The sequence below is a fragment of the Lepidochelys kempii genome, chromosome 14 (assembly GCF_965140285.1).
Source record: "Lepidochelys kempii isolate rLepKem1 chromosome 14, rLepKem1.hap1, whole genome shotgun sequence".
Lineage (NCBI taxonomy): Eukaryota > Metazoa > Chordata > Testudines > Cheloniidae > Lepidochelys > Lepidochelys kempii.
The window spans coordinates 15,525,685-15,550,685 of NC_136393.1; the positions used below are offsets into that span (position 1 = coordinate 15,525,685).

Sequence of the window (25,001 nt, forward strand, 5' to 3'; positions counted from 1 at the left end):
TCCCCGCAAAGAATTGTAGTAGATTGGTGAGGCATGATTTCCCTTTACGAAAGCCGTAGTGACTCTTCCCCCAACAAATAGTGTTCAGCTATGTCTCTGAAATTCTGTTCTCTACTATATTTTCAACCAGCTTGTCTGGTACTGAAGTTAAGCTTACCTATCTGTAATTGCTGGGATTGCCTCTGGAGCCTTTTATAAAAATTGGCATTACATTAGCTGTCCTCCGGTCATCTGGTACCGAGGCTGATTTAAGAGCATTTACAAACCACAGTTAGTAGTTCTGCAGTTTCATATATGAGTTCCTTCAGAATTCTTGGTGAATATCATCTGGTCCTAGTGACTTATAATTATTTAATGTATCACTTTGTTCCAAAACCACCTTTATTGACACCTCAGTCTGGGATGGTTCCGCAGATTTGTCCCCTAAAAAGAAAGGCTCAGGTGTGAGAATCTCCCTCACATCCTTGGCAGTGAAGACTGATGCAAAGAATTCATTTAGCTTCTCCACAATGGCCTTATCTTCCTCGATTGCGCCTTTAGTACCTTGATCATCCAGTGTCCCCACGGATTATTTGGTAGGCATCCTGCTTCTGATGTACTTAAAAATATTTTTGCTGTTAGGTGTAAGGTATAATATGCAATAAACATTGCATATTTCAGAATAAAGCCACACAGTTCACTTTTGGAAATGTATGTTAAATGTGAGGCTTGGGCATTTCCATGTGCTGTAGAAATGGCCTGGTGCAACCCTTTCAGGTTTTAGGGCCAGCCGAAGATTAAACCCGTGCTATCCTGTTGTAAAAATGAGATTAAACGGCTATTCTTGGATCAGTTAATTGTGCAGTTATTCATAACCAATGAACATGTTCTGCTGCCTTTCTAATAGGCACAGCTATGAGCAAATGGGGAATGAATTCTTTAAGTTTGTGTTCAGTCAAATTAAATGTAGGATTTTATCTGAACAATAATCAAGCAAGACATTGATTCTCTAATTTAAAGAATTAAAGAATTCTCTAATATAAAGAATTTAAAGAACATGGAGTTAGGATTCCTTGCACCTGTGGCTCAAGTCCATTCCAGAGACTGCATAAAAGCAGTTCAGAATTTATTGCTGTTTAGGCCAAAAACACACCGCCTTAGAAAGGTGTCATTGCTGTCATAGGCAAAGGCTGTGGAGTTATAAGTGGATAAAAGCATAATTTTCTGTACTAGCTTTATATAAAAGGTATGGTGGGGGAACGCTTTCCAAATTGGGTCACCACCTGTGACTCATGGAAATATGGAGAAGTGCCCAGGCTCCTCTCCCCTACACAGCACTTACATTTACATTTACCCTGTATCTTTTTCCTTGTTTTTTTATCAAACATCGCAGTTGCTCTCGATGAACATATTTCTGTTCACTTATAAGAAGTGCCACGGGCACATGCCTTCTCACTTATTTCAATCATAGATGAAAACAGCCTGAATGACCAAACAGACTGCAGCTTCCTCTTTGTCATGTTGACACTAAACTTTTGAGCAGCAAGTCCCAATAAGCTTTTCAAGTTCAGACACTGATGTGTCACACTGCTGTTTCTCTGGTGAAGACTAGCAGAAGTATTTTATACATCAGAGCTGTTTGACTAACTGCAGATGGGTGTGTCAGTGAATGAAAAGTGTGTGCCTTCAAACTGATTAGAGAAGTGTAAACTTTTGCTCAGAGCAGACAGTGAGCAGGAAGCTAGTTCAGCAATATGGTGTTCTAATGAAAAGAAGCACAAGCTCCTGATGGCTGTAACTTTGAAAAAAGCAGATTGATCTCTAGAATTTTTCCTGGGGAGAATTGTCCCTGGTATGAGACCCTGCATGCTGAGTGTAAATCCAAATCCCTTTACGTGGGGATTATAATTACCAAGAAGGTAAACCCCCTTACCTGTAAGCAGATAGTAATTAAAAAAAAATATATATATGTATATATATATATATATATATATATAGAACTACAGAAACACAAAGAATTATATTCAGTAGGGGGGGAAGAAATGATTGACCGTTCAGTTAGCATGGAAAGGACTTGGATGGATGGCATCCCACAACCTACATGAGCCTCTTCGGGCCCTCTCTTCTGGGTGTGGAGCCATGGGTTTGAGGCAAGAGGGAAATGTATGGCGGCTTTGTGAACCTGGCTCTAAAATGTGGTATTCTACTGGCATTCATGGCTCTCTTGTTTAGGGTCAGAAGGGTTAAGGAGCTGTGTGTAATCATGCAGTGTGCTTGGCCTACTGCTAGAAGCACAGAATATTGTTACTATTTCAAAGCAGTAAAGAAATAAGCCCTTGGGTCCTCTTTCCTTTTGTTTTTAATTCCTTTGGCATAAACTGGGCTAGTCATGGGGGGGGGGAGAAGAAATTGGTTTGAATCATAGTATTAGGCATACCCCTCTACTAAACTCTGATCTGAAGGATTCTGGACCTAGACATTGTGGGGACGGGCTATTAAAACAGGGCATTGAAGTCAAGCAAGGACTGTGTGAGCCCAACCCTTCTGCTCGGCTCCCTTCAGATGGCATTTGCAGGGCAATCATTAACTCTCAAGCCCTGATTACTGTGCTGATTACCCTTGATATCAGGAAGTCAGTGTATATGGCCGCTTACTTGCAAGTGAGGGTATGTCTACACTGCAGTTAATAACCTACAGCTCTCTGGGGCTCTAAGGGCTGTTTAATTGAGGTATAGACATTTTGGGCTTGGCTGGGCTGGACTGGGCTGTAGGACCCTGCAAGGTGGGAGTGTCCCAGAGCTTGCACTGCAGCCCCAGCCAGAATATCTACACTGCAATTAAACAACCACTGAGCCAAAGCCCTGTGAGCCCAAGTCAGCTGGCTCAGACCAGTCACATATTTTTAACTGCAGTGTAGAGATGCCCTGAGTCCAATAACTGCTTACAGACTTTGAAAGCTTGTTGTCCTGTCAGAAGTTCCTTTTTCATGGAACCCTCCCCTCACTTTGTGTATCGGGACTCTGGGAGGCTGCCAAGTTAGACTTAGACTACAGGACAAAAGAAGCAGAGGGGTGTCAGATTTTAGAAAAACAGTGTATTTCCTAAGCAAATCTAACAAAGGGCCTTTTGATAACCTTCAGAGACATGCTCAGGTTTTACTGTAACCTTGATCCAGCCCTCCCATAGAATAATTCCTTCAGTGGATGAGTGATCCCTTGGCTACTTTTAGGGAGGAGATAGCAATCATTTTGATTTGGGGAGAGGGGAGAGTAATATCAGTATGGGATTACAGCATCCAAACTGTGATGCTTGTGATCATTCTTGCCTCCCCCAGCTCTTCCTAACTGTCATTGTGGGCTCTCAGAGATATTACTAATTTCGGGTGATAGTTTTGCTCTGTAAACCAGCAGGTGAACATACGATAATGGAGTCTCTAACACTGGCACTGTCAAAGCACACTAGCAACTCTGTGCTCAAGGCTGTAAGACAGCTTCTGTTTTAAGCCCAGTTCTGGAAAGCCACCGGCACCAATTTTTGCCAAAAAGAGTTTGTGTATTTGTTTGTTACTAATTTGAGTTTCACATAACTCAATGTTTGCCCAATTAATCTTAGAATTTCCACTAAAAAATTCTTTTTACTGGAAATTCTAAGATTAATTGGGCAAACATTTTGAGTTATGAAGCTCAAAGTAGTAACTTTTAAAATGTTCCTAATATCTTTAGGTCCACTCAACCAGCAGTGGGATGCATGCAACCCTCAAATATAGGGAATGGATATCATAAGCAATAGGAACTAGTATGAACATGTCTTAAAAGGATGAGCTTCCATATGAGGAGAGATTAGAAAGAGTGAGACTGTTCAGCTTAGAAAAGAGATGACAAAGGGGGGCCTGATAGAAGCCTATAAAATCATTAGTCTGGTCTGGAGAAAGTGAATAAGGAAGTATTATTTGTTCCTTCACATAACACAAGAACCAGGGATCACCCGATGAAATGAATAGGCAGAAGGTTTAAAACAAATGTAAAGAAGTACTTCTTCACACAACGCATAGTCAGCCTGTGGAACTCCTTGCCAGGGGATGTTGTGAATACCAAAATTATAACGGGTCAAAAAAGAATTTGATAAGTTCATGGAGGATAGGTCCATCAATAGCTATTAGCCAAGATGGTCATGGATGCAACCCCATGCTCCAGGTATCCCTAAACCTCTGACTGCTTGAAGCTGGGGCTGGATTACTTAATACAGTAAAAGCTGTTTTATCTGGCACTTCACCAATTGGAAAGCTCTATAAACTGGCATTTCTCATCTTCATTGAAATTCCGGTTTATAGTCCAGTTGGTGTGGGGCCCACAGAAGGATGGGGCACGGGAGGGAATGTGGAGCATGGGTTCTGGGAGGGAGTTGGAGTGTGGGAGGGGACTTGAGGCAGCAGGGTGGGGTGCAGGAAAAGGTGCAGAGTGCCGGATCTGGGGGGCATTCACCTCAGGCGGCTCCCCGCAAATGGCGACTTGTGCTGGCCACTCCTAGGCAGAGGCACACAGGTAGCTCTGCACACTCCGCCCCCCGACCCGCACCAAGCACTAGCTCTGCAGCTCTCATTGGCTGAGAACCGCGGCCAATGGGAGCTGCAGGGGCAGCGCCTGCAGGCGGAGGCAGTGCATGGAGCAGCCTGCCCCGCCTCCGCCTAGGAGCAGCCATGACAGGTCCCTTGCAGGGAGCTGCCTGAGGTGAGTGCCGCAGCACCCCCGTCCCGCACCCTAACTTGCTGCCCCACACATCTTCTCACACCCAAACTCCCTCCCCCTTAGTTAGCCGGTATTTTTCACTTACCGGCACCCCTCATCCCCCCCAACATGCCAGATAAAACAGCTTTTACAGTAATTGCCCTGTTCTGTCCATTCCGTCTGAAGTACCTGGCACTGGCGGAAGACCGGATAATGGGCTAGGTGGACCATTGGTCTGACTCAGTGTGACCATTCTTATGATGAATGTTAATGTTTTGTTTATGGGTGACGAAGCTCAAAAGTAGGCCAAGTTGACTGTCATTCCTCTGCTTTCATGTGTTAAAGGGGCAGCTGTTAAAAATGTCATTGGGGAATTTTGAAAACTAGTCTGGTTCAGGAGCCAGTTGTAAAACTTCCTCAACTCCCAAAACCTCTATATTCGGTGATTACTGCAGTGGTCCTGTATTGACCTTCTGAAAGACATAGCATGGTCTGGTAGGAGTTAACCTTTCCACAATGAATTGTGAGGTTGAATTTTATCTCAGTTGCTCTTCTCTTCAGGAATCCACCAACCCTGAAAATGTACTTCAAGTTACTTGCTCTCTGATTTAGACTTTGAAATGCTTTACAATAAACCAGCCTTAGCATTCTCTGTAGGAGTAGCACTGTATCCACTGAACATTATATCAGTGTTCTCTTTTCTCTTGGCTTCCTGCAATCAGAACACCTGCTTGATCTGCCTAGTTTTACAAAGTAAGTCACTGATTGTGCCTCTCCCTTATTCTTTACATTGGACACATTGCCTTTCGGCTTCCCATTAAGAAACCAAAAGTATTGAGAGGTTTCACTGATGTTGTTATGCCTGGAAGGTTTTTAAGAAGAGTACAGATAAGTCAGTTTCTTGTACTGTCCTCACCCACTATTTTTAAAATAAGTGCTCTTTGTATCAGAAATTTAAAGTAGTTGGTGTATCTTAGCCATTTTTTCTAGACAGGTGAGCATGGTTACAAGTAGCTTTGTCTGCCTGAGTATATTGGCAAATGCTAAACACAATTTGACATGAAAGAATGAACCTGGCACTGAAAGTTTTATTCTATTTTTTCTCTCTCTCATGTTTCCCCCCTCTGCCTCTAGCCCATTTGTCTTAACAACTGCAGAGAGAGATCGTAGCATTGTTGGCTTAAACTTTGGGTTCAAAGCTGCAGCCCTGAATTCAGTAAACCAGCTCTTACAAACTGTTCTGGAAGATGAGTAGGCACGTATTTGGACATGTCTCATTCCTCCCCCGCCAGGCATACAAGCCGCAACAGACTCTTCACTCCCTGAAGTGCTGAATACCACAGATTATTGACACAGGTGTGGCTTGTCCTTTCAGCAAGAGCCCTGAAAGATTTTTTTTTTAAAGTCTGTTTTATAAAAACTTCCAGAACATTGAGTAACTTGTGGTGCCACTTTCCTTGTATTCTTTTCACCAGCTAGAGCTAGACTGGAAGAATATGCACACTTGTATTAAAGCATGACTTATTTTTTGACCCTCTGACTACCTGCAGAGAAACCTGCTGTTTTATTTTACATTCCTGGCTTCATAACTTCTCTATTAAATGTTCTTGAATGTTCAGTGCAAACCTTCTCATATCTTAACCAACCCTTTCATGCCTAGAGGTGGTCCCTCAGGCTTGGTCTACACTACAGTTAGGTCGATGTAAGGTAGTTTTAAGTTGCCCTAACTCTGTAAGCTATTAAAATGTAGCTCCCACTGATGTAACTCGCCTACTACACCAACTTAATAACTCCACCTCCACGAGAGGCATAGCATAAGATAAGCATTTTAATTTAATTTTTAAATAAAGCTTCTTAAACATTTTGAAAACCTTGTTTACTTTATATACGACAATAGTTTAGTTATATAATATATAGACTTAGAGAGAGAGACCTTCTAAAAAAGTTAAAATATATTACTGGCACACGGAACCTTAAATTAAAGTAAACAAATGAAGACTCGGCACACTACTTCTGAAAGGTTGCCGACCCCGGTATAGAAGTAAATACTCATATTGCAGTATGGAAACTGTCAATTCTTCACTAAAGGTGGTTCGCCTCTGTTTTTCAGTGCTTTCAGGACATGGCCCCAGCGGCTTCCTCTCATTTTTCTGATAAGTTCATTTTCTCCTCCCAAGCTGGGCAGTTTGCCTGGAGCCATGTGACAGAGCTGGCAAACAGGATATGGCGAAAGGAAATGGGCTTGTATTGGGCTTTCTCCCGGGATTCTCCTTTTCTTTTTTCTTTTGTTGGGAAAGGAAATAAAACTTTGTACTCTTGTTCGCCCCCTCCCTCCACACACTTGAATTCTATTTTGTTTACCAGCTTCTCTAATGTAGCATATGTTACAACTGGCAACTTTTGTGGGTGGGAGGTGAAATTGCCATTTCTTCCTGCAGCTCACTCTTTGCTCTTAACTCAAGTCTGATGGATTTTAATATTTTGTCTGTCTCTACTGTAGGAATGACTAGGTCATCCAACTAACTCCGTGTATTGGAGCATGTGCATTGCCCTGAGAAGGGTTGAGAAATTAATCATAAACTTTTTCCTGTCTACATATAGGTATATTTCCCTCTTGCTTTGTTATAGCTGGTAGTGGAGATGAAGTGTTTGCATCCAGACTTCAGATCCTTTCTGCATCAACTGAATGATGCTGTTGCCTTAGCAGGTTCTTTAACGAGATTTTTACTCCCCTCCCTCCACCCAATGCATGAATTGTTGTAGAGAGAAGGAAAATGTCCATTCACTTTTAGCTGTGCCTACTTTCCTGTGGGGTGAAACCTGCTGTAATGACCCTACCACCAACAAGCAAGTATCTTTGTATTGGTCAAACACTCTAATGAAAACTTGGATTAAAGGTCATCATCTACTAGGCAGTACGTTCTGCTTGAACCCTGTGAGTGGTCACAAGTGTTGCTGTAACTTCTTTTCATCTCTTTACAAATGTACTTTTGTGTAAATAGCTGTCCCTGTAATAAATCAATCTCTGCCAGCCCAGACTCCAGTATCATGAATGTGCTTTGAGTCTGGACACTGAATTGCAACAATCAGTGGAAAGAGAAAAGGAGGACTTGTGGCACCTTAGAGACTAACCAATTTATTTGAGCATAAGCTTTCGTGAGCTACAGCTCACTTCAGTGGGTTCATTTCATTTAGTCTCTCTCTCCTGATGTCCAGCCATGCCAGCCTGTCAGTTAGCATGCTCTTGTTTTTACTGGGATTGAACCAGTAAATAACTGGAGGCCAGTCCTTACACAAGATCCCTGGCTTTGGAACTCTCTACCTCTCTCTTTTCAGGGCACTATTATACCAATTGTGATCTGCATATGTGGACTTGTTTTTAAAACTTTGTTCAGTAATCGGACACCAAGTTGGTGAGCACTAAAGAAATGTCTAAATAAATCACAGAAGGCATCATGCCTCAGGATGCCCAGGCTGGGAAAGGATAACAGCATTATCAAGGTGTGTTTAAAATTATTATGGAAGTGTCCAAAGGCCCAGATCAGGATCAGGGTCCCATTGTGCTGGCTGCTGTACTGACTAATAGGAGGACACTGTAAACCTTTGGAATAGGTACGATCTAATTTAAGACAAGATCGAAAGAGCAGATACAATAAATAAAAGGAGGGAGGATCTGATTAACAGAAGTAAGATCAGGCTAATTATGTGAAAACTTGGTGCTTCTAACCCATTCCATTATTTTAATCAGCAGTGGTGGGGAAACTAGAGGGAGTTTGTGGGTCTGGCTCAGTTGAAAAGGCATGGGAAAGGAGAGAACCCCAGCTGGGGAATTTGACATTGACTTCTCAGTCAATCCAATTTTACAACTTGGATCTTGTTTTTCACACCCAAGTCCCTCTAGCCATTACATGCTTTCCTTCCCCACAAGGCAGTTATCTTCCCTCTCTCCCCTGTCCCCTCCCCTTCCGCATGATTAAAATGCGCTCCTAGTAATTTATGCCACTGCAGCTGTGAAGTTGATGGCAGCTCTTGCCAAAGGGTACCAATCCTAACTCCAGTAGCTGTGGTGTTCTGCGGTGTGGGTGTGCGCTTTGTACTGGATTTATGGATTTTGTCTCAGGAAGGATTTAGCAAGCATTGTTGTAAATAAGTCCATTCTTTCCATCAAATAAAATGGACTTTTCTCGGTAAATCTTCTGAAGCTTAAATTCTTCAGTGTCAGATTTATATTGTTTTCATTTCCTTCCTATGTTTTAATCTCTGTTCCCACTGAGGGGATTGCTGTTGATTTTTGCATTGGGACCTGATGGTAGGCTGTATTCTTGTGTGGTGTGTTTTTTTTTTTTTGGTTTGGTTTTTGTTTTTGTTTTGTTTAAAAACCTTTCGTAGTGGGGACACACCCTGCAGTTTTGTTGGACTGAATCTCTTACTAACAGTCCATATCTCACCACAGTAGGATGGGGAGTTTAACTAGAATACCTTGCTTTCATGTTGCAATTCTTACATGTAATAAGCAGAAACAGTGCCTATCCTTCGTCAACAGATATGAATCCATCTTGATGGTTCAGTTTAATAATAAATACAACCGTTGGGCTGCCAGAGGGAGTGTCTCATTGCCCAAGGTTTGAAAAAGGCACTTGCCTACTTGCTCAGCAGTAGTAAATGGGGAAACTTTTTCTGAATGCTAGCAGAACAGTAATACTGAAACTTAAATAGTAGCTGAAGTCAATCATTGGTGAAAATGATAATCTTGTAAGTCTTGCTAAACTGCTCTGGAACATGCAGACCAGAAATCATATGGCTTGTTATGCATGAGATCGGTCTAGAGATCTTAAAAATGTAGGTGATCAGAGGTCCCTAAAATCTGACTTTTATATTTCCTTGCTCTGCACCTCCATCCACCTGCACCAGATGCTGACCATTAGCAGCATCTCTGTAAGATTTATTGTCCCCTTCACTACTGCTCAGAAGCTGAAAGCAGCAGTAGTGAAACTGACCAGTCTGGCAAATGTCATGGTGTGTGCCACTGCTTGGAGTAGCTGTGAACAGTAACACGATGATTGAGGGATGACCAGCAGGAGGGGGATAGATGGCAGTGAAGAGCTGACCTTCCTAACTGGGGAGATGAGGGGAAGAATTGTGGGGTACACCTTTCTTGAGAGGAGAGAGATGGGAAAGGTCTCCCCTTCTAATGGGAGAAGAAGGGAGATGGACTATTTTACACTAGTGTTCCCACGGTTCTGAGCACCGGTGGCTCTGCAGTAGTACAAGATTTGGAGAAAACCTCCCATTTTGAAGACAAGATCTGCCTTTAGTATAAAGAAAAGGAGTACTTGTGGCACCTTAGAGAGTAACAAATAAGTCCTCCTTTTCTTTTTGCGGATACAGACTAACACAGCTGCTACTCTGAAACCTGCCTTTAGTATAAAACCTTAGTAAGCAGAGATTGTGTCTCTCTCTCTCTCTCAAGTGGGTCTCTTCAGCCACAGCCATGGCTGCCATAAAACCAACTGAGTAAATTCTTTACCTCTCAGGAGCACATATCCATGGTCTCAAGACTGAAAGATGCCGCCTACTACTACTTAGTGAATATATTCACTCTGTCCTCCACAAAATGGGGTGGGGAAAAACCCCTTTATTTTATACTTCATTCTGACAGTTTTCACATATCCGCTTGCAATATCAGATGGGACAAAAGCCTTTCCATTAAGCTTGGGATATGAAGGAACAAGAGGTCAGCTCTTTTTCTGTAGCTTGTCTGAGTTTCATACCTCCCTGGTGATGGAGATAGCTATTGGCTAAATAAGCAGCAGTTTATCTCTGGCTTGATTTCATTAGTGTTGTCAGCCCAGTGTCCAGAAAAAGACTTTAACCACAAACATAAATGTAGGTACCCTCCCACACAGCATTCCAGAGCTCAAGGTTGTGAAAACAAAGCAGTGCTGGCTCTCAGTGAAACACTGGGGGTGAAATCCAAGCCCTGTTGACTTCAGTGAGTGCTCCCCATTGGAACATGGTCACTATGTACAATTTTTCACAGATGTCCGACTTATTGACTTAATTTTCACCAAGGAATGTGTATTTTATGGCGGCATAAGTATCTGGCTTGATTCTGGACACAACCAATGCACAGTGCTGCTTGACTAGCCTCAGTGATACTCGGACCTCAGTGGTTCAGGAGCCAAATTAGCGATCAACATGACCCACAAAAGCCACAGTAGTGTGAATTCATTGTTCCATCACAAAGAGCCACAGGAGACACATTAAAGAGCCACTTATGGCTCACAAGCCACAGTTGGAGTATCACTGAGCTAACTTCTCCTTTTCCAGTGCTTTAAGTATATAGTACTATGAATGCTTCTGATGCCTTGTGTAAACAGATCAGATCCCTTACTCTGGGGTTTAAAATTTTCCTCTACTTATAGTCGTCAAAATATCTTCCTTTTCTTAAATGCTCTGGAAAACTTGTTAGTCAGTGTCAAAAATGGATATTCTTTTCCACTTACCACGCTAAAGGGTGGCAACCCTGCACTTTTACATTGTGCCTCTTTATATTATTCCTCAAAGCTTTCCCTCCCTCAACTTTTAACTTGGTCTGGGATCAGATCTGTAGCACATGAAAAACAGTTCACTGTTTTTCTTAAAATTTAAACACCCTCACTTCTGCTTCATGTGTTTGAAGCCTATGCCAAAATCAAGGGGAACCATGCAGAGTAAAGCCTTTGTTTATATGAAGTCCCACGAACACTAATGGGAGTTATGTCTAAGGCCGTGTCCGCACTACAGGCGCTATAGTGGCATAGCTACAGCGCCATTGCTGCACTGCACATAGCATCGATGCAGACTACAGCAATGGAAGGGGCTTTTCCATCACTGTAGGAACTCCACCACCCTGAGTGATAGTAACTAGGTTGAGGGGAAGCATTCTTCCATCACTCTAGCTGCCTCTATGCTCGGGCTTAGGCCAACATAGCTGTGGTGCTCAGAGCTGTAGATTTCTACCTTTTGTCAACCTATATTTTAAGTATAGACCAGGCCTTAATGCAGGGATGGGCAAACTATGGCCATATCCGACCCACAGGACTGTCCTGCCTGGCCCCTGAGCTCCCAGCCGGGGAAGCTCACCCCTGGCCCCTCCCCCACAGCAACGCCGCCACACGGGCAGCACGGCTTGTGCACGCCCATGTCCCAGGCTTTCAAATAAGCCTATCCTGCCTCTCTGAGTGGCAGGGGGAAAGGGGGAGTTGGATAAGGGGCAGGAGGCCCCGGGGGGCAGTCAGGGGGCAGTTGGATGGGGTAGAGGTTTGCCTACTCCTGCCTTTTAATGCTATGTGGACCTTTTGAGAAGTTAGAAGTTCTGTGCTCCCAGGAGGTGCTGGTGGATGTGGATAGTCCGAGTTCTAATCTCTTTGCCATTATCTGTAGCCTTGTCTACACTACTGGGGTATGTCAACCTAAGTTACGCTACTCCAGCTACATGTATAACTTAACTGCAGTCGATGTAGCTTAGGTCAACTTACCGCAGTGTCTTCACTACACTGTGTCGATGGGAGACACTCTCCCGTTGACTTATCTTACTGTTCTCGGGGATCAGGTGTACCGGAGTCAACCGGAGAGCACTCTGCCGTCAATTTAGTCGGTCTTCACTAGACCTGATAAATCAACACCTGCTGTATCAATTGCAGCTGCGTCGATCTCCCTGGTAGTGAAGACAAATCCTTAGGGATTGTCTAGACGTGGAATTATTCTGAGTTAACTTCATGTGTGGACTCGTATACTGGAAGGGAGAAAATGTGGCTTTTTCTGAATTCATTTAACACATTTTGGAAGAAGATGCTTTTATTCTGGAATAAATGCCCCCATATGGAGTTATTCTGGAATAGCTATAGCATTCCAGAATAACTTTCATGTGTAGACAAGCCCTTACTGTATGACTTTGGGCAAGGTGTTGAAATTCTGTTTTCCCATCTATTATATAGGGATACTTCTTGCCTGGTGCAAAGGATGTTGAGGATTACTAGATGAACACTTTTGAGTGAGTAAAGTACCATGTAGAGGCTAAGAACCAGTCCTTCATTTTAATGGCAAGCCATTTGTAAGGTTTGAAATGAGGGACTTAATGAAAGGTTGTTTAGATGCCTTCAGGTTATTAATCATGGAACAACAGGTATACTTCATTCATCAGTAAGAAAAATTCATATCCTCTGGGCAGAGGGTGTGGTTATGATTCCTTAGAACTTGTTTTCTTCATTGTGCATGTTTAGAGTTTCTGATGTCTTGGTTGTGCCCTAAGGATGTGGAGACTGGACTTGATGGCATGACTGCAGTTCTGGATAGTCTGGAGATGATGGCATCATGCCTGTCTTGTACAGGTGGCTCCTTTGGTTAAATATATATCGACCAAGTGTTAGGGTGATCCATTTTGTATAAACCGTCATAAATGGGGAAGACTCTTTCCTTCTAGGAACTGTAGAGTACAAACCAAGATAGAGAAACATTTTCCTCCCAGAAATCAATACTATATTTGTGATTTTTTGGAATTTCATAGAATCACACCAATCCTGTTCCGCCCTAATTTATTTGTGATATGTTACAGGTCTTAAAACTCAATTTTTTATGCTTAAAACAAGAAAGTTACCAAGAGGAATTTCAGTCATCCAGTTACTACTGTTAAGACTACTGTCTGCTCTTTCCTGAGGCCTGGCCTACACGACAGACGTAAGCTGCCTAGCATTGACCTAGCTGTGGAAGTGTCTTTGCTTAAATTTGGCTCCTGTCAGTGTAAGTGCCTATTTAGTAACACCACCTCCCTGAACAGCATAGTCACGATCAGTGTAATTAGGTTAATGCAGGAGCTGTCCCACAATACCTCACACTGACAATACAATCAATACAAGCGCTCCTAGTGAGAACGCGCACTGTCGACACAAGGAGCCAAGTGTGAACACACACAAGCTATTTAATTTGAGATGGATCACTTGATTACCTGTTCTGTTCATTCCCTCTGAAGCACCTGGCATTGGCCACTGTCGGAAGACAGGATACTGGACTAGACGAACCGCTGGTCTAATCCACTATGGCTGTTCTTATGTTAAGTAGTTAGATCAGCATAATTTTGTAGTGTAGACAATGGCCTCAGTTTCAGATTTACCATTGCAATGATTGCTCCAGATGATTTAAAGGTGACCTGCAAATGGTGTTTTGAAAATTCAGCAACTTTACCTATATGTGGTAAATGCCCTTCTTAGCAGTTATTATTAAAACCATGATAATAAGTGAGTGGCCTGCTGAATGCTTTCTTAGCCTGGTTATTTGGGAAAGTTACCACATTTCTAAAAGCTGTTGAATTTCTGACCATTTCCTTTGGTCACCTTTAAGTATGTTCGCAGCAGTATAATTCATTCCAAGGGGATCTCCTCCCATCGTTCTGTGTACCATTCTCATTCATGTGTTAATGTCATCTAGGTATTCCTTCTAGAAAAACAAGGAGAGGCTAGAACTCTAGATAAGGACTAGGGACAATAGGTGCTTACTGAAGTAGTCCTCTTTTCCCAGTGGTATCCCCTCAGAAGAAAAGAACAATCAAATAACCACCTCACTATGGGTGGAGTAAAAAGTAGTGTTTTTTCTTTTCCCCACAAAGATGTTAAGATTTAAATTTGTGTATTTAGTGTCTAGATATCAGGGTGAAAAGTGCGATAACATGTATATAGTAAGATCTGTTAAGCTGTGGAATGGTCTCCCATGAGACTGTGCTTGAGACATGATTAAACCACTCTAGGCACAATCTGGCATTGGTTGGAGGGGAAGGACCCAATGATTCTCTTCCATATCTGTAACTGTATGAACTTGTTTTTTCATAGGCTAGTCTGTTGTGCTCATTCTTGGTATGTGAATATTTCACATTTTATGAATTTGCCCTCACAGCAATCCTATGAGGTAGGGAAGGATTATCCCCATTTTACAGATGGGCTGCTGAGGCACACACTGTTAGTGATTTACCCACAGTCACCCACTGTTAGGAATATAGGAACAGACCCCATATCACCTGAATCCCAGTCCAGTGCTTTAACCTGAAGACAGTGTCCCTCCTCTCAGTGGATACTTAAAATTACTTGCTGGGAAATTTCCTGCAGACTCCTAATTTAATGATATAGTCAGGAGAAAATTAAAAATAGATACTTATTATCCATCAAAAGGCTTTTAAATGGCCTGAGAGAATAAGTGGTAGGATACTGGCATCTAGAGACTACACTGTGGGCACATTAGCTATGTATAGGAAGATCAGTACTATCAAAGACACAATAGTCCAGTCCACTTCAGTTCCACATAAAAGGACAAGACTGGTTCCTAGCCAGCTGGCTAGCAGGCACATGTGTTCCTCCATGTACCTCATTTTTTAAAATAGCCTCAGCCTTCTGTTTCTATGACCCGAATGTACTCGCAGCCACAATGCTTTTTAATGAAAGGCGGTAAATATCACTACACTGCATTTAGTTCTACAAAAGGAATGCTGGGTTTTTGATCCCAAAGGCAGTGAAGCCCTCTGGGAATTGGTGGTTTTTATAATGCCAGCCTGATTTTGGCACAGCAAATGTGCAAATTAGCTTACTGACCTCTCCTTCTCTTCCGCTCACCCAACATAAAAAGCCCCTCCTTAATGGAGTATAGTGGTGAAAGTTTGGTTGCTAAGCAACAAGGAGGCAGCATTGTGTTCATTTCAGGTTGAATGAATAGATTCAGTGTTCTGAGAAGCTGAGGAATTTTGGACTCAGAGCCCAATGAATCATGAAAGGCTTTTTTGGGAAGAGGGAGGTGGTTAGAATACTCTTGCCACGGCTGCTTCAGGGTCCTTGTGTCATTTGGGGAGAATTGTGTAAGAACTAGTCATTTTCCTGGGACCTTCGAAGTGTTTTGATGCTTGCTTCCCAAACCTGGCCCTGGATAATCTTTCACCACATTCTCAAGATGACCTTTTTCCATAACCCCCATTCTCTTGTAGAAATCCATACTGCCAAATTCTTCTCTTAAACCTATGTAAATGTAAGTTCAGAATAACCTCACGTGAGTGTAACCACGAACAATTTGGCCTATGGTCTTATCACTACTTAGCAATCCCCTCAAATCAACAATATTTCCTGTTGTGATGAGTAACTCTTGCTTTCAGTATAGCCACTCTTATCTGAGGCGCTCTGTCAGCAAAGATAATGAACTGGTGTTGCTTCTGATCCTGCCTTGCATTGCAGTGCTAACTCTGGTGCTTGGATGTTACTATTCTGTAGTGCTAATCACACTGTTGGGAGTACCTTGTCAAAAGACTGGTAGACTGGCATTTTCACTTCTCCATTTGACTACTTCCCCCTTTTTCATGGTGATCTCACTGAGATCTTGGACAGCATTGGGGTCTACCAAACAATTTATATGGGATCTTGTTTCCATTTATGCCCCTTTAAGGGAATTCTAATATTGAAGTCTGAGTTGTGAATGAATAAAAAGGCTCCCTAACAGGGAGATATACTATGGCTGTGCACTATTGGCTAAGTGTGTTGTATGTTTTAGGGGTGGTAGGAACCTTCCTCTGAAGCACTCACTGGGCGTTATCCACAGTCAGTGGTCAGGTACCAGGCTTGATGAATCAATGGTCTTAAGACCTGATACTCCCTCCCACCCACCCAGGTATTGAATACCACAACTCTCACTGAAGTTACTGGGAGCTGAGAACGCTCAGTGCTTGTAGAAATCAAGGCTTAATTCTTCGATAAAATTGTCTTTGCAAGAATAGAAAGAATCCTATAAGGGTTTGATGGCTTTCGTGATGTCAGTAGTTCTGCTGAAAAGGATCTGTGGGTTATAGTGGATCACAAACTGAATGAGTCAACAGTGTGATGCAGTTGCAAAAAAGGCTAATATCATTTGGAGGTGTATTAGCTGGAGTGTTGAATGTAATTGTCCAACTCTTCTTGGCATTGGTTAGGCTTCAACTGGAATACCTGTTCACTTCTGGATACCATACTTTAAGAAATATGTGAACAGATTGGAGAGAGTCCAGAGAAGAACAACAAAAAGGATAAAAAGTTTAGAAAATCTGACCTATGAGGAAAAGTTAAAAATACTGGGCATCTTTAGTCTTGAGAAAAGAGACTGAGGGGACCTGATAAGTTTTCAAATATGTTAAGGGTTGTTCTAAAGAGGACCGTGATCATTTGTTCTCCACGACCACTGAAGGCAAGACAAATAATGGGCTTGATCAAGAGCAAGGGAGATTTTAGATTAGGAAAAAATTTCTGATGATAAGGGTAGTTAGTTCTGGAATAAGCTTCCCACAGAGGTTGTGTAATCCCTATCATTGGAGGGTTGTAAGAACAGGTTGGACAAACACCTGTCAGAGATGAATGTCTAGGTTGACTTGATCCTGCTTCAGCACAGAGGGCTGGACTTGATGACTTCTTGAGGTCCCTTCCAGTCCTACATTTCTGATTTTGAGGGCGAGCATTGCCTTGTGTTTGATATTTTACATTCCTTTCTTCCTTCTAATCTTTATCTAGCTGTTCTGAGAGCCAATATATACGTTTGAGTAGCCAGTGACTCTAGTGCATGACCTATCTTGCTAACATTGTTATATTTTCCTCCATCAGGAGTTCTCAGAACTGGAGAAGAGAGATCCACAGGAGCTAGTTGGTAAGTTGACATAATGCTATAGATCTTAAAATATACATGCAAACCATCTCTTTGTGCTTCTCTCTCCACTAATGAAGAACTTGGATCCCTTCTGTTCATGCAGTTTTTAATTGGCTTATCCTCTGTGCTCATTTTCATCTCAGTGGAATATTTTCAGTGACTTAATCTACTGGGCTAATGTTTGTTTGGCTTGAACTTCGGACGGGAGGCAGTCATGCCCAAAATGTGTGCAAATATTTTTATATGCAACTCCAGTATAGGGGAAATACAAAAAGGTCTTTTTTTATTCATCTCGAAAATAAAAACTAGTAATGATTTTGTCCAGGCAGCCTCTTTCAGAACCCTCATATAATAGGGGAAGGGGAGGGACTTAAGGAAATTGTTACTGAAAATAGCCTCATCAACACTACTGCTAGTTTTATTTTCTATTTAAAGTATGGATGTATTGTAACACATGGGTTCCGTTTGTTGCCATTGTGCTAAAGAAGGAATCCCTAGACTGTGTAGCCTAAGTCAACATTGCAAAACTGGCATGGAAACTTACCAACCTAAATACAAAATCTGTTCCATCTTTGTCATGAGCAGCAGGATGGTGGGGCAGAATCTGATCTCTTTCTTGCCTATGAAACAATTACCCTGGACAAATAGAATTCTGCAAAAGGTCTAGCCCTACCTGCTTAAAGAACCACTTTTGTACCTGCAATTGCTACTACACCTTCACTGTGGCTAACCATAGTGAGTTTGCTTATGATTATAGTTAGTAAAATGGTAAATTGAAGGTGGTGGTGGACGGAGTTCTTTGCTGTGAATGTTACCCTGTTATGTCAGTGTGTATATCTGACCTATCAGTCCTCATCCTCAAAGGAAACCTGCACACCACTTTCAAAAGATGTGCCTGGAAGCTTAAATACATAACTTTGCTAGACACTAAAAGTGATAGACTGAACAGAGAGACTGAATATATGGCTTATTACAAAATCTGTAAACCACTAACACTCCCCAGTTGCTCGCCTCCCTCCCCCGCCTTCCATTCCTGCCTATGACTGGAGGGGTGTTAACAAGCCATTTTATCTTGAATGGTCCCTTGAAATATGTATTAATTGCTTATGCTAAACAATCTGTTCCACCTTATATATAGCTGTGACACTCGGAGACTATGGCCTTGTCTACACCACCAAGTTTTGTCAACAAAAGTGATGTTGACATCCAAAAGCCAACATAATAAAAATCGGAATCTCACGTTCACTTTGTTCCCTCTGTCAGCAGAGTGCGTCCACAGTGGGGGCACTATCCTCGATAGTGTGAGCAATTGACTGTGGGTACCTATCCCAGACTCCAGCTTGACACCTTCTGTCGCCAGGTGTTGTGGGAAGATGGAGTGGATTGCGGCGTACCTTGGGACTGGGCTTAATGTCCCGTGATGCATTGCTTTCTGTCCCAGCACTCCATGGGCTTCTGGCTTTCTTTCACAGCATTTTTTGCAACGGCCCTCCTTTGCTGTGCACCTTGACATCTTTGGGAGAAGATGCTGCACTGCTCTCTTATGCTCTGTTAACTGTCACAAAGACATCGCAGATGGCAGTGCAGTTAATCGTGAAGTTCCTAACTGAAGAAGACTCGCAGGCGCCTGACATGTTGCATGATATGGATAGAAGCAATTTTAGATTGCTTTTGGCATTCACAGAACAGCTGCATAGGGTAGATCGTCGCTTTTGGGGTTGGGAAACAAGTACTGAACAATGGGATCTTATCATGCAGTGTGGAAGAAGAGCAGTAGCTACAGAACTTTTAGATGCAGAAAGCCACCTTCCTAAAACTGCCCTATTGGTAGAGAAGCGTGTGGCAATCGCTGTGTGGAAGCTGGTGACTCCAGACTATCGGTCGGTTGCGAATCAATTTGGAGTGGGGAAGTCAACCACTGGGACTGTGTTAATGCAAATGTGCAAGGGAAATGTGCATGAAATAGTGGATAGCTTTGTAGAAATAGGTTTCCCTAACTGTGGAGGGGCAATAGATGGCGCACACATTCCAATTTTGGCATCAGATCACCTTGCGACAAAGTATATCAATAGCATCAATAGGAAGGGGTACTTCTCCATAGTGTTGCAGGCGCTTGTGGATCACTGTGGGTGTTTCACTGACATCAGCGCAAGGTGGTCTGGAAAGGTGCATGACTCACACATCTTCAGGAACATTGGCCTGTACAGAAAGCTACAAGCGGGGACTTTCTTTCCAAACCAGAAGATTACAGTGGGAGATGTTGAAATGCCCATAGTGATCTTGGGAGACCCGACATACCCCTTACAGCCATGGCTCGTGAAACCTTACACAGGACACCTGGACAGCCATAATGAGCAGTTCAACAGGCTGAGTAGGTGCCGCATGACAGTTGAATGTGCCTTTGGCAGATTAAAGGTGTGCTGGCGATGCCTTTACGGCAGGTTAGACCTTAATGAATATAATATTCCTATAGTCCTAGCCGCATGCTGTATGTTGTATAATCTCTGTGAAGCTAAAGTGAAAGGTTTGCTCTGGGATGGAGTGCTGAGGCAGACTGCTTGGCTGCTGATTTTGAGCAGTCAGATGCTAGGGCTATCCGAGGAGTCCAGAGGGGGGCAATTTGAATCAGGGAGGCCTTGAGGCAACACTTTGAAAATGAGAACTAGTGATGTGTATATCCCTGTGATTGGTTCTTCAATGTTACATTACATGTAGTTTTCCTAGGAAGCAATGGTGACATTTGGGGCCTTGTGTTCTAGTAAGCAAATGATTAAAATGCCTGCATGTATTGGTAGTGCCTGCAATCTCAATTTGTAGAAAACAAAGAAAGATGATTTACCATTTGAAAACTTTGCTTTTATTGCACAAGAAACAGCACACACAAAGATGCTTGGTGAGAAAAGAGGAACCAGGGAAGGGCAAAAAGAAAAGGAGTACTTGTGGCATCTTAGAGACTAACTAATTTATTTGAGCACAAGCTTTCGTGAGCTACAGTTCACTTCATCGGATGCATACTGTGGAAAGTGTAGAAGATCTTTTTATACACACAAAGCATGAAAAAATACCTCTCCCCACCCCACTCTCCTGCTGCTAATAGCTTATCTAAAGTGATGACTCTCCTTACAATGTGTATGATGATCAAGGTGGGCCATTTCCAGCACAAATTCAGGGTTTAACGAGAACGGCTGGGGGGGGGGGTGGACAAAGGGAAATAGGTTACCTTGCATAATGACTTAGCCACTCCCAGTCTCTATTCAAGCCTAAGTTAATTGTATCCAATTTGCAAATGAATTCCAATTCAACAGTCTCTCACTGGAGTCTGGATTTGAAGTTTTTTTGTTGTAATATCACAACTTTCATGTCTGTAATCGCGTCTGTAATTTGCTTCAGGTTGGGGGGCTGTCTGTAGGCAAGGACTGGCCTGTCTCCCAAGATTTGTGAGAGTGTTGGGTCATCCTTCAGGATAGGTTGTAGATCTACAACCTATCCTGAAGCAAATACTCACCAGCAACCACATACCACACAACAGAAGCACTAACCCAGGAACCTATCCTTGCAACAAAGCCCGTTGCCAACTGTGCCCACATATCTATTCAGGGGACACCATCACAGGACCTGATAACATCAGCCACACTATCAGAGGCTCGTTCACCTGCACATCCACCAATGTGATATATGCCACCATGTGCCAGCAATGCCCCTCTGCCATGTACATTGGTCAAACTGGACAGTCTCTACGTAAAAGAATAAATGGACACAAATCAGATGTCAAGAATTATAACATTCATAAACCAGTCGGAGAACGCTTCAATCTCTCTGGTCACGCGATTACAGACATGAAAGTTGCGATATTACAACAAAAAAACTTCAAATCCAGACTCCAGCGAGAGACTGCTGAATTGGAATTCATTTGCAAATTGGGTACAACTAAGTTAGCCACTCCCAGTCTCTATTCAAGCCTAAGTCATTATGCAAGGTAACCTATTTCCCCTTGTTCTCCCCCCCACCCCTTCCCAGCCGTTCTTGTTAAACCCTGGATTTGTGCTGGAAATGGCCCACCTTGATTATCATACACATTGTAAGGAGAGTGATCACTTTAGATAAGCTATTACCAGCAGGAGAGTGGGGTGGGGGGAGGTATTTTTTCATGCTTTGTGTATATAAAAACATCTTCTACACTTTCCACAGTATGCATCCGATGAAGTGAGCTGTAGCTCACGAAAGCTTATGCTCAGATAAATTGGTTAGTCTCTAAGGTGCCACAAGTACTCCTTTTCTTTTTGTGAATACAGAGTAACACGGCTGTTACTCTGAAACCAGGGAAGGGCAGACTTTCACAGCTGTGTATAGGTCCAGCTATCATTGTGAAAGTTGTCCGAGGGGGTGGAGTGAATGGGAAAACGAGAAGTCCCGGAAAGTGGAAAGGACTGTGCAGGCAGAGTTTGGAGAGTGGGGGAGAGCATGGGAAAAAGTTGTGAATATGCTGCAGGGGAGGGTGAGCACAGGTGTGCTCAGTCTGCAGAATTATTAAGGACTTCAGCATTTGCATTTGCTCCTCCATTACTTTAATCATCCACTCAGTTGCATCCTTAACAAACTCCTGATTCTTTCTTCTGTCCTGCTGTTCAGCTTCCCAGCACTCCTTGTGTTCCCTTTTCTCTGCATTGGAGCAGTGCAGTACCTCCCTGAACATGTCTTCTTTGCTGTCTTGGGCCCTTTCTTATGTGGTGCAGATGGTTGGTTAGGGTGTATAGGGTGTTCCTGAAGGCCACATCTGCTGAAGCAAGGGGAAAATGCACAGAAGCGGGATTGTTAAATTAATGCACAGCATTCAGACATTTCAGTTTAAATACACCTTTTACAACATTGCAATCACTTTCTCTCTGACCCTAGCCAGGCACCACATCTCCATGAACACGTAAAGCATGGTGAGTAGCAGGTGGGCCACTCCACGTGGGGAAAAGAGCACATACTTTTTGCAAGGGTCGTGGTGCAGCATATTAAGGAAAAAATTCTAAAATTCTCCCAGACTTTTCCACAGGCCGGGGTAATTCTAGCAGATATCTGACTGTTAAGGGTAAGCAGGGAAATGAGTGTAAATCTACTCCATACTTGTGGCTTCCGCCCTGCTCCCTATGCTGCTCGCCTATGTACCACTTTGGTCCCTGCACAAGTGGTGGCTGAATGATGCAGGAAAGTTCCCTACAATGGGGAAGGAATAAAGCTGTTCTGCCATGAAACCTTTGACAGAGGATTACGAAGTACCTCCAGGAAACTTTCCTGGAGATCTCTCTGGAGGATTCCTGTGAGTTCTCAGCATACGTCAACACCCTGTTCTGCTGTACCAATTAGCTACCCAGGGAAACGTGCAGCTCACAGAAACACAGCCAGCCTTCCGCATTTCTCTACCCTGAACCCACCTCTGCACTACACAAACCACAGCCACTTACTAGGCATCTCTCCTGCTTCTTGCTCACCAGAGAGCAACTGCTGAGTCTGGCTAGACACCTCTGGAGTGGAGAACTTCCTGGCTGCCTGCCCCACTGGGTGGCCCCAACAGGAGCTGCACATAGTCATCTAACTACACCTCTTCATCAGTAACTTCATCCTCCAGGTTAGGTTCTCTTTCCGCTGCCTCCGAAGTATCAGCAGGGCTCTTGGTGGTGGAGGTGGGTCACCACTGAGGATAGCATCCAGCTTCTTATAAAACCAGCAGGTCTTAGGTGAAGCACCAGAGCAATGGTTTGCCTCCCTTGTCTTATTGTACGCCTGCCTCAGATCCTTTATCTTCGCACCTCACTTCAACATCCCGATCATAGGCCTTTTAGCACAAGCCTCAAGAACTGTGCCCATAGGTATCCCAATTCTTACAGCTCAAGTGCAGCTGGGACTGTACAGCCTCCTCTTCCCGTGTGCTGATCAGATCCAACAGCTCAGCAGCTGTCCAATAACCCGCCATGGTAACCTGAGAAGATGCGATGAGACCTCTCCACACCGAGCCAGCAGGAAATGGAATTTCAAAAATTTCAAGGTGCTTTAAACAGGGAGGGGCGGATGGTTGCTTACCTGGCTGCAGGGCAATGGAGTTCAAACTGCTGACCAGAGCAGTCCTAATGGGCATTGTGGGACACCATCTGGAGGCCAGTTAAAGTTATGAAATCAAGCCTGGTGTCTACACTGGCTCTTCATCAACAAAAATTTAGAGGAAAAAGACTTGTCTCATCGGCGTGGTTGTATTTTGTTGCCAAAACTGGGCATTTTTCCCAACAAAAGTCAGATCGCAGTGTGTACGCATTCACTGGTTAGTCAACAGAACTTGGTAGTGTAGACAAGGCCTAGGTCTACACTAGCACTTTTGTCAGTCGGGGGCGTGAAAAAACTGACATAAAATTCACCGACAAAAGCTCCGGGGTAGACTCTCCCTCTGACACAACTTCCGCTGCTCTTTGGGGTGGTTTAATTAGGCCGATGGCACAGCTTTCTCCTGTCAGCATAGAGCAGCTACACAGGAGACCTTACAGCAGTGCAGACATGTCTACACGTACAGCCCTGCAGCACGTGTGGTGAAGACGCTCTATGCCAACAAGAGAGAGCTCTCCCATTGGCATAAAAAACGATCCCCACGAGCTGCATAAACTGTGTCAGTAGAAGTGTCTCCCACTGACATAGCGCTGTTCACCCTGGCACTTACGTTTTATTGCGATTTATTTGCACCTTTGAACGACATAAGTTTTGCTGACATAAACCATAGTATAGACATAGCCTAAACCTTAAAGTACTCTGACACCCCTTCATCCAAAGACTTCTTTGGCCCTAATACTCATTTCATGCTGAGAGAATAACCTCTGTCAAGGCTGACACTCTTGTCCTATTTGAGCCCATAGTTTGGATGACACCCTGTGAAAAGCCTGGGTTTGAAACCTGGGTATGTAGCACCCAGCATAGGCCTTGGTGTCTCAACTTGTTCATGGTTAAGCTGGGTTGGAGATGTGTTAAGAGATGAGACATGAGATCTGCATTAACTTCCTTTCCCAAAAGAAGCATGCAAAGGGCAAGTTGCCTACAGCTAAATCGTGGTGCTGGGTTACCTAGGGTCAATGTGTGCCATGCAGGATTCTGTGTAACTATCTTCAATCAGACTGAACCTTTTGTCAGCCTGATAAAGACTATTGTAGTACTTCTTTGCAGTGGAAGAGAGTGTTTTAGTACTGCAGCAAAGTGCCCCTTGAAGGCTTACAGTTGGAGCCTGGATCAAAGATCCCAAATCCTTTCAGCCCAAAAGGAGCATCTAAAGTCTATCTGCAGTACCAGTATGTTGAAAATCTTCCATAGAAGCTGTTTCATAACTATTCAATTTCTCCTTCTCCCTAAAGTTTGAAATACCAGTTTTTTGTTGCAATAACTGTGCCAAACATTAAAGTGAAAGAGCACAGGGAGTACAATATACATCAACGTGTGAAACTTTTTCTTCTCAAGGGATTGTTCATTAGAGCACTTTGCCAGTCAAAAGAACTGCTAGCTGCATGAAAAGTGGGAGCAGTTGTAACGCTGATGGCTGCATCTCCATTTGCCGTTGCTCTGTATAGCCCTTCTGAAATACATACTGTTGCAGTAGCCATG

The 25,001-nt window shown here is 43.2% G+C and overlaps 1 protein-coding gene across 3 annotated transcripts in view; it reads left to right on the forward strand.

The window, feature by feature from the left end:
- SAP30BP (SAP30 binding protein) overlaps positions 1-25,001 on the forward strand; it is a 54,542-nt gene that overhangs the window by 11,753 nt on the left and 17,788 nt on the right. For all 3 annotated transcript variants that reach the window (XM_073310467.2, XM_073310466.2, XM_073310465.2), the window contains one exon: positions 17,339-17,381. In XM_073310467.2, the coding sequence (XP_073166568.1) occupies positions 17,339-17,381 (43 nt within the window). The remainder of the gene's footprint in view (positions 1-17,338; positions 17,382-25,001) is intronic.